Here is a 9,719-nt window from a genome sequence, read left to right as displayed (position 1 = left end):
ACATGGCCTGCTCGAGGCCTTGGAGGTCGGATGCTCCCGGGGGTGGGGTGGCCCAGGAGCAGGGGGGGACCCACGGATCCCCTGCACCCGCGCTCTTCTCCACCCAGGATTCTAGAGCCGCCACTTCCCTTCCAGGACTCACGGGACCAGTTCCTCTCCAGAATGCAAGGGTCTAGGGCCGTCGGTTCTCGCCTAGGACCCTAATTCCACACCCCACACCCGTTTCACATAAGGCCGGGGATGGGGGTGGGGGGGATCAGAGCCTCAAGCTCCGATCCTAGGCCCTCAGTTTCTCTCCTGAACCCAGGCGTCTTACGGGTTTACAGTTCCTATTCAGGTCCAAGGGGCTCAAGGGTCCCCCTTTCCGGGACCCAGGGATTCCCAGGTACCCCGCTTCCATTTTTGGGACCCAGGTATCTGAGGCGCCCTGCTGGGTCTTAGGCCCTGGGTGTTCCAGGTCCCCAACTCACCTCCTGAAACCAGGGATTCCTGGTGCCTTCCTAGACCCAGAGAGTCCAGATACCGGGCTCCGTGCTTGGATGCAGGTATCCCAGACACATCCAGCAGAAACTGTCTCTTTATTTCAGGTTCTCTCCACATCCACCATTTCACCCTGAAGCTGGATGTGACAAGCCACAGCGAGCCAAACTGGAGTCCACACTAGTCTCTGGCTGCACCCTCAGGAAGGATCCCCAGGGATCTTCTGACCCAGGCCTCCAGACTGCTTCTCCTGACAAAAACTGCCCCCTGGGTCTAAGCCTGGTGGGCTCTTTGGGCCAGGGGACCCTGGATCCTCCTGTCCATTTCTGCCCAGGGTGTGTCGACTAGCCACAGCCTATACGCCCAGGGTTTTCTTCATGGCTTCGTACACCACGTAGCTGATGCCACCTGCTGGTAACACCTTCAGTAAGGTGGGAGTCATGCCTCGGTACAGCCCCGGCCAACCTTGCTGGGCCAGGATCCCCCGGAAGACTCCACACATGGTGGGGTTCGAACCCTCCACAGTGTCTGTGGGAACAGGGGCAAGCTCAGGGCTTCTGCCAGAGGATGATCGGGCCTCCGGGGAGGGGGGCTGGAATATTGGGGGTTGGGTGAAGCCCGGGGCCAGGGTCTGGGGGGTCATTTGGGAAGGTGTTTGGAGACTTGTAGAGGATATTGGTCAGTTTGGGGAGAGTGAGATCATCTCAGGCAGGAGTTTTCAGGATTTGTTTTTGGGAACATCTTAGAAAACAAGCTTATAATGGAGAAGGACCTTCTAAGATCTGCTAGAGATTTGAGGAGTGTGCTAAGGGGGAGGGGGGAGTTGGGGATATTTTCAAGATTAGGGTAGTGGACCAAGAACTTGTTTGGATGTTTGTGGATTGCTGTAGGGGGTGAGAGTCCATTTGGGGAGTACCCAGGGTAGTGGGGGAAGTGGTTATGATGTTAAGACATCTAAGGATCAGATTTAGGAATTTTAGGAATTTTGACTTTTGGAGTCAAATATGGGCTGGGTCTGATTTGGAGAAGCTGGGAGAACATTTGGGGAATCTATATCACCACTGAGGTCAGTGTGGGGCCCTAAGTCCTATTTGGGGATGCTTATGGGGATCAGTTAGGAGATATTCATTTCAGTGGTTTGTAGGGTTAATTTGGGGGCTGGTGTCAGATTTGGGGGTGATTCTTGATGGGTCTAGAGGGTAGCAGAAGCTTCCAGGATCAGATGTGGAACATTTGGGAGTGAGTTTTGGGGGATGAGAAAGTTCAGAGTCAGGGTTGAGGGAGAGGGGCACACACGATGGCCAGTGGGGCTAGCCTGACCTTGGGCCTGCATCCTGGTGCGCACCAGGGTCAGTGGGTAACTGGCCATCTGTCCACAGGTCGTGGACAGCGTCACAGATGACAGACTAACCAGGCCACTGGGATCCTCCATGTCCCTCCCTGATTTCAACCAGAAGCACCTGAGCATCTGCAAGACAAGGGGGTCAGGAGGAAGTTCACTGTGTGCCTGTGTTCACAGCACTCCTGGCACCCCTCCATGGGCCCCACACCTCATAGACGGCCAGGTCAGTGCAGGCATAGGGGATGATGCCAAGCATGTTGGGTAGGTAGCCGCGGTATAGGGCGCGGGTGCCCTCCCGCTCCAGGATCTGCCTGGCACAGTCCAGCAGCCCCTTGTACTGGCCCGTCCGGCGAAGGGTCAGCCGCGTCTTCAGCACCTGTGGAGGATGAGGAGGGAGTGGCTCATCTGATCCAATGCTCTCATCGACCTTCAGCAGCAACCATCGTCTCCATCCTACCACTGAGGAAACTGAAGCTCAAGAGAGTACACAGAGCTGAGTTCCAAACCCAGAGCCGTCTGATCCCTTGGCCTGTCTGTGCTCCCAACCCAGGGTTCAGCAGCAGAGGCCAAGAGGATAAGGGAAATGACATGGACTGACTGGAGTCACAGCTTATACCTAACAGCAGCCAGACACAATGCCGTGGGAGTGCAGACCCCAGGTGGCCAGATTTGCCAATCTTCCAAGAGAAGCCAGACAACGTGATTTGTATGAAATGCTCCAAAATCAAAATATTGGCAACTCTACAGTTGCCCAAAAGACCAAACCCCAAGTGCAGTAGGCAAAATTCTAAGGTGGTCCCTAAGATTACCACCTCTGATATATATGCTCCATATAATGCCTGCCGGACCTTGAGAGTGTGCTGTGAATGAATGAATGAGTGAATGTGATTGGGTGTCACTCCCCTCATTGAGTTACATGACATGATGGTGAAGGGCTTTTGCAGATGTAATGGAGGTCTTGAAGCAGCTGATTTTAAGTGAAGCAAGACCACTCATCCCTGGTGGGCCTGACCAAATCAGGTGAGCCCTTTAAAAGAGTCTCTTGCCAGAGACCAGAGAAATCAGAGCGATTGGGAATGTCCAGGACATTTTTCATTTGCTCTTAAACAAGCAGACCGTTGGGGAGAAGACCACGTGGTAGGGACAGTGGATAGCCTTCTTGGTACTGATGGCTTCTTGGTGCTGAGGACCTCCATCCGTTGTAGGAGGTTTCACAAGAAACTGAATCCTGTGAACAACCAAGGAACAACCCAGGCCTCAGGTGGGCTCACTGTAGCCCAGCCAACACCTTGATTTCGGCCTGATGAAACCCTGACCAGAGGACCCGACCAGCCAGTGCCCAGACGTGACCCACAAATGAGATAATAAATCTATCATTTTAAAAGCTCCTGAGTCTCTGGCAATTTGTTACGCAGCAGTAGAACACAGATATACTTACGAAGAAATTTAACTGGTCAAGGGCAAGCGTTCTATGAGAAAAACTTTAAACAAACATTGAAGTACAAAAGGGGAGACTTGAATAAATGGAAATGTTCTGGGCAGCCCGGGTGGCTCAGCGGCTTAGCGCCGCCTTCAGCCCAGGGCGTGATCCTGGAGACCTGGGATCGAGTCCCGCATCAGGCTCCCTGCATGGAGCCTGCTTCTCCTTCTGCCTCTGTCTCTGCCTCTCTCTCTGTCTCATGAATAAATAAATAAAATCTAAAAAAGAAAATAGACGGCAGGACTCTCTAAGCTTATTTATAAGTTGAATACCATCCCAGTTAAACAAAACCAATAGGTGACCTTGTTTTCTGAGTTAGATAAGTTGCTTTTCAAGTTTATATGGGAAACCACCAGGGGGATAACCTGGAAAGCCAATAAAGAAGATGGGGGGAAGAGGGAGATGAGAAAGCCTAAGATCAAGCCTCAAAAATTAAAGACAGAGCAAAACTACAGTGGCACCCGCTGGCTGAATCCGAAGAGCGTGCGACTCTTGATCTGGAGGTCATGAGTTCGAGCCCCACGTTGGGTATAGAGATCACTATAAATTGATACAATTTTTTAAAAAAGATAAAACTAGGCAGTAAAAGGATCAGGGGTGGCCAGGGATTCAGGGGGGAAGCGAGAAGGGGTGAAGAGGTGGAGCACAGGATTTTTAGGGCAGTGAAACTACCCTGTCTGACACCCAGATGGCGGACACCTGTCCGTGCACATCTGTACAAACCGCAGATTGTACAACCCAAAGAGTGCCCCTGAGGGCAACTCTGGGCTTTAATAATAATGTATTGATATATATATTGGCTCATCCGTTGCAACAAATGGACCACCCCATGCAAGATCTTAATAGCAGAGACTTTGTATATGTGGGAAGAGGTGTATGGGAACTCTGTACCTCCTGCTCCGTATTTCTGTAAATCTAAAACTGCTGTGCACAATAAAATCTGTTACCTCCCTCCCTCCCTCCCCCCCCCCCCCAAAAAAAAAACAAGGAAAAAGAGACATTCGTGCATGGACAGACACATCAGAGCAAAGAGAGAAAGCCCAACTGTACATGGGAGTTTAGTAAATTATAAATTACACAGGTCTTCTGGATCCTTGAGGGGGAAAGGATGGTTGAGCTGACTGGGGAGCCATCTGGAATATACGAGTTTGCCACACACCTCTCACATGAAGGGGAAGACGAGGGGGAGGAGGGAAGAAGACAGGAAGGAGGGGGAAGTAGTAGCAGGTGGTAGCTAACTTTCACCTTGTTTCATCCTTGGGGGGAGAGCAGAGGTTCTCTTACCTCCATGGGGTTGATGAGTGTCTGGGAGGTGGCCACGGCTAGGGAGCCAGCTAGGAGACGTTCCTGGAAGGGTGGGGACCCATGCACTCCGCAGAAGTAATTCTTACACTGCGGCAGGAGAGAGGAGCAGGAGAGAGCCGCTAACCCCCTCCCTCGCTGAAACCCACCCTGAGTCTTGGGTAAGGATCTGGGCTTGCAAGCAGGGGTGTAGGAGAGGGTTTGGGGTTAAAGGGCAGGGCTGGGCAAAGCGGGCCTTCCCCCCCACACACACTTCATTGCGCCCCTCTCTCCCCGACCTGTTCAAAGACGGAGAACTTGATGGCATACTCGGGGGCAATCTTGAGGACGTTGATGCCATTGCCCCGCCACAGGGAGTGGAAGCCCCCCTCCTGGACCATGCTTCGGAGTCCTCCCAGCAGGTTCATGAAGTTCGTCTTGGAGGAGTAGACCTGGGGGTAGGGAGGCCACCGGCCCTGTGAGGAGCCTCCCACCCGATCCCCACCTCCAACCCAGCCCCGAGTCCAACCCCATCCTGTCCCCAGCCACCCAACCCCATTCCTCCCCAGCTAGTGCTGTAACCCAATGCAGACCCACATGCCCGCCTCCTCCCTCATCTTCCTCTCCTTGGCTGTTCTAGTTCGCCTTCAAAGCCACCCAAAGACCCCATCCTCAGTTCCCTTATCCCTGACCCCACCCTGTCCCTGCTACTGTTCTCTCAGCTCCGGCAACTCAAGTTCATGCTCCATCCTCATTGGCTCCAGCGCCAGCCCCAGCTTCAACTCCCACATTTACCTCCATTCAGCCTCCTCCTGACTCCAACCCATGCCCCAGCCCCACCCTCAAACCTGTTTCCAATTGCACCCTCACCCCTATCCTGTCCCCCAATCAGCTCCACCTCCATCCGGCCGGCCCCACCCTAAAGGCTCCAGGGCCTTGGTCCCCACCCCCCCCCACCCCCCCGCTGCGCACCTGCATATACACCTTGGCTCGATCTAGAGGGGCCGTCCCAGTGCGGGACACCGCCCCAGCCATGGCTCCTGAGAGCAGAAACTTCCACAAGGCCCCCTCGTTGTCCACTTCTAGGACGTCCACGGGGACCATCAGCTGCTCTCCTGTGTCCAGCACCTGCAGGGCAGACCCAGCTCCCACCCATACTGAGCCAGGCTGCAGCTCCTTCCCTGCAACCCCAGAAGCCCCTCCTAGTGTGAAAGGCCCACCCTGGTCCCCACTGCTTCCAGATGGAATTCCGGGTCCTCTTGGAGGGGAGTGGGGCAGGCAGAGGCAGGCAGCGTGGCCTTCTACCCCGGCAGTCAGGCTGCAGGTGCCGAAGACCTGCAGTTCTCAAACTCACCTGCTGTGATGGCAGATGCTCCAGGTCGTTTTCACGCACGTGCCCAAACACGTACCCATACACGTGTGTACAGCCCAAGTTCCGGGAGGGGGCTGGAGGTGGGGTCGGAGGTGGGGCTTCGGTGAGTAAGGCCTTGACCCTCTTAAACAGGGTCTGGACACTGGAGCAAGGCTTCTGAGCTTCCTCAGGCTGGGCTCCCATGGCAGCTGGAGGGTTAGGACACCTAGGTTCAAATCCCTGGCGACAGGTTTGCCCATCCAGCAACCATGTGGGAGGGGTCACCTTGTAAATTTGGGAACCAGGCCATGATGAGGTCACAGAGGCCCTTGTGACCTCACTGGATATGGTGCACAGAGTAAGCCTGTCCATATCCAAATTCCTCTAAACTCATGAACTCGCTTATGTCAAGTGGCAAAGGGAAAAGCAAATTTGCCGAAGGAATTAAGGTCACTCACCAGCAGATGGGGAGATGGAGAGATTATTCTGGACTAATTGTGGGCCCGGTCTAACCTCGTAAGTCCTTAAACAGTGAGGAGGGGAGCAGAACGGGGTTAAAAGGATCAACTTGAGAAAGACCCGACTGACCATTGCAGGCTTTGCAGATGAGGAAGGAACCGCCAGCCATGGGGTGCAGGCTGACCCTCAAAGCTGCAAAAGGCCAGGAGGCAGATTCTTCCCTGGAGCCTCCAGAAGGAGCTTGATTTTAACCCAGGGGGATTCGTGTCAGGCTTCTGACCGCTGGAATAATACATTTGTGTTGCTTTAAACCACCACGTTCGTGGTCGTTTGTTACAGCAGCCGGAGGAAACTAATGCGCTGTGTTTCGTTATCATGGCAACAGGAGATAGAAGTGAGGGAGAATGGGAAGGTTCTGGAGCTCTGGGAAGGAGAGACACAGTGGGTCCCCGAAGTGAGAGAGGCCTGGGTTTGGAGGCAGCCTGGGTTTGAATCCCATCTAGGACAACTCTTGCTGTGTGACCTGGGGGTACTCGCTTTACCTCTCTGAGCTTCGGTTTCCCCCACGTGTAAATTGGAAGTGGCGATAAACTCTTACCACGAAGGGTCAATAGGTTGCAGTGAGTATTGAGAGCACTTCCATCCTCCCATGCGGTTTGGTTCCAAAATGTTGATGCCATCCATGATTCTTCTCTTGCTCTCATGCCCACGCTCTGTCATCACATCCTGGCTTAACCTTGAACATATCGCAGAATCTGGCGGCTGCTTACCGTGTCCGGGGCCTCCAGCCTGGTCCAGCCCCATGATGGATTACCCGGACCGGTGCAGTAGCCTCCACTCTGGGCCCTCCCACTCTTGCCCCCGTCTGTGCTCCCCAGAGTGACCACCAGAGGGCCCCCGTGAGCACCTCAGTCAGACCCCGCCCTCCTCTGCCCACAGTCCTCCAGGGCCCTTATTTCCCTGGGGTGGAAGCCCAAGTCCTCCCCATCGCCCCCAAGGCCCTGCACGACCTACCCAGTTCCCTTCCTGCCCTCCCCTCCTGCCTTTCTCCCCCTTGCCCATTCTGCTCCAGCCACACGGGCCTCCTCCCTGTACCTCCAATGCACCAGGCACAGTGCTGCCCCAGCACCCTTGCACTGGCTGTTCCCTCTGCCTAGAATGCTGCTTTCCTAGACATCGCCATGGCTCCCTCCCTCACTGTCTTTACATCGTTATGCAAATATCATCCTCTCCCTGATGCTTCCTCCATCCACTGGATTTAAAACATAAACTCAAAAAATAAATAAATAAATAAACTCTGGGTGGGGGCTGCAGGGGCCTGGGTGGCTCAGATGCTTAAGCATGTGCTTTAGGCTCAGGTCGTGATCTCCAGGTCCTGGGATGGAGCCCCACATCGAGCTCCCGGCTCAGCGGGGAGTCTGCTTCTCCCTCTCCCTCCGCCCCTCCGTCCCACTCATTCTCTCTCTCTCTCTCTCTTGTCTCAAATGAATCCATACAATCTTAAAAATAAAATCAAATAAATAAAATGTAAATTCTGCTCTGCAGTATCTCATAGCCTCCTTCCTCACCACTTTATTTTTATCCATAGCGCCTTTGCTTTCTATCCAGCTACACATTCACTCACGTGTGTTATTTATTGTTTGTCGCTCCCCGCTGGAATGTGGGGTTTATGAGAGCAAAGACGGTGGGGTGTTGCACTCCCTTCTGAATCCCATGTCCAAAACCGGGTCTGGCACAAACTAAGTGTCCGGTAAATAGAAGATGAGTAAGTGAAGGCGATAACACAACAAAAGGCTTAGCCCAGAGCCAGCGTGTGGACTACTTACTCCATAAACGTGAGTCCTTTTCCCTTTAAAGATGTCAGTGATAACATCCCTTATTTTGTGGGTGGAGAGACTCAGAAAGAGAAAAGCAGTCTGTGTGATATCACATGTCAGTTAGCAGGGCCTCCTCAGGCCCCAACGGTGTAAAGGGATCTAAGAACGTGGACAAGAAAATAGTTGTTAACTGGCCCGATTAAATCAAATCAACCTGGTAACACTCGATGCTGGTATGACTGAAGTAAGATTAGTAACGCGGATTCCTTGTTGGTCGCTGCGTATATCGCACACGATTTCCCTGGTGGCATGACCCTGAAATAGTCACATCTTTTGACTCAGCAATCCCACTTCTGGTAATTGATCCTCAGGACATAATTTACAGGAAGTAAAAATACAAAATATTTAGCGTGCCACATGTGAGGGGGTGGAAAATCGTATCTATGTATGCGTGTGTGTACCAGTTAGCTAATGCCGCACAACAAATTACCCCAACGGTAGGATCTTAAGACATAAACAAGATGGTAACTGCAGGGTCTTTTGTGCTCTCATCTTGGGAGTCATACAGTCACTTCTGGCGGATACTCTTGGTCAGTCAGACCCACCCTGGTACAATGAGAGAATGTGAATACTGGGAGGGAGAGACCCTCGGGGAACATCTTGGAGGGTGACTGTCATGGTCCACGCAGGAAAAAGTTTGGTCATCTGAAGACAAGCAGAAATTGGGTCTGATTCAGAAATCATCTGAAGACTGATTGGGTCTACAAGCTGAGGAGTGCCGAGTGCCAGCGACTGCCAAAAGCTGGAAGAGGCAGGAAGGATCCTCCCCTAGAATCTTTGGAGGGACCATGTCTCTGATGACACTTTGACTTCAGACTTCTAGACTTTGGAACTGACAGACAATAAATTCCTGTTGTTTTTGTATTTACCATAGCCAAAGATGGAAGCAACCCACGTGTCCATCGACGGATGAATAAATGAACAAAATTTGGGCCATCGACACACTGGGATATTATTCAGCCTTAGAAAGGAAGGACATCCTGCCACCTGCCCCCATGTGGATGGACCCTGAAGACACGGGCTCAGGGAGGGGACCCAGACCCAGAAGGTCACCTCCTGCATGACCGCCCTCCCAGGAGGTCCCCAGAGGAGGCCCGTGCACAGAGACAAAGAGGAGGTGGTGGGAGCCAGGGGTTGGGCAGGGGGCAGGGGGTCAGTGCTTCTTGGGGACGGGTCTCCATATGGGGAGATGGAAGGTTCTGGAGACGGATGGTGGGTGGGTGCAGGACAGTGTGTGCTTTGTGCTGCTGGACTGTGCATTTAGAAATGGATAAGATGGTGAATTTTATGTGGTGTATAGTTTACCACAATAAAAAAATATATCAATCCAAAAACGGTATCATTTTAAGCCTCCGGGTTGTGGTCATTCATTACACCAGCCCTGGGAAGCAAATACCCTTATGTCAATAGAATACAGGAAAAAATAAAAAGGGCCTATGGATGTGGGCT

The 9,719-nt window shown here is 52.8% G+C and overlaps 1 protein-coding gene across 2 annotated transcripts; it reads right to left on the bottom strand.

Moving 5' to 3' along the window:
- Positions 1–835: 835 nt before the first annotated feature.
- On the bottom strand, positions 836–8,092 carry SLC25A41 (solute carrier family 25 member 41). Of its 2 annotated transcripts, XM_072721644.1 has the most exons (9): positions 8,018–8,092; positions 6,992–7,129; positions 5,938–6,143; positions 5,556–5,711; positions 4,883–5,035; positions 4,587–4,694; positions 2,031–2,198; positions 1,801–1,948; positions 836–1,008 (listed from the first exon to the last, which is right to left on the bottom strand). In XM_072721644.1, the coding sequence occupies exons 2-9, from the start codon at positions 7,095–7,097 to the stop codon at positions 836–838; spliced, it is 1,218 nt and encodes a 405-aa protein (XP_072577745.1). In that variant the 5' UTR covers positions 7,098–7,129; positions 8,018–8,092. The 2 variants fall into 2 exon arrangements, with proteins under 2 accessions (XP_072577745.1, XP_025844318.2); XM_025988533.2 differs by lacking the exons at positions 6,992–7,129; positions 8,018–8,092 and having other exon boundaries at positions 5,938–6,781.
- Between the last annotated feature and the right edge of the window lie 1,627 nt (positions 8,093–9,719).

The sequence above is a fragment of the Vulpes vulpes genome, chromosome 9 (genome assembly GCF_048418805.1).
Source record: "Vulpes vulpes isolate BD-2025 chromosome 9, VulVul3, whole genome shotgun sequence".
Classification (NCBI taxonomy): Eukaryota; Metazoa; Chordata; class Mammalia; order Carnivora; family Canidae; genus Vulpes; species Vulpes vulpes.
Note: the sequence above shows the minus strand (reverse complement) of the source record. Positions and strands in the feature narration are given on the sequence as shown.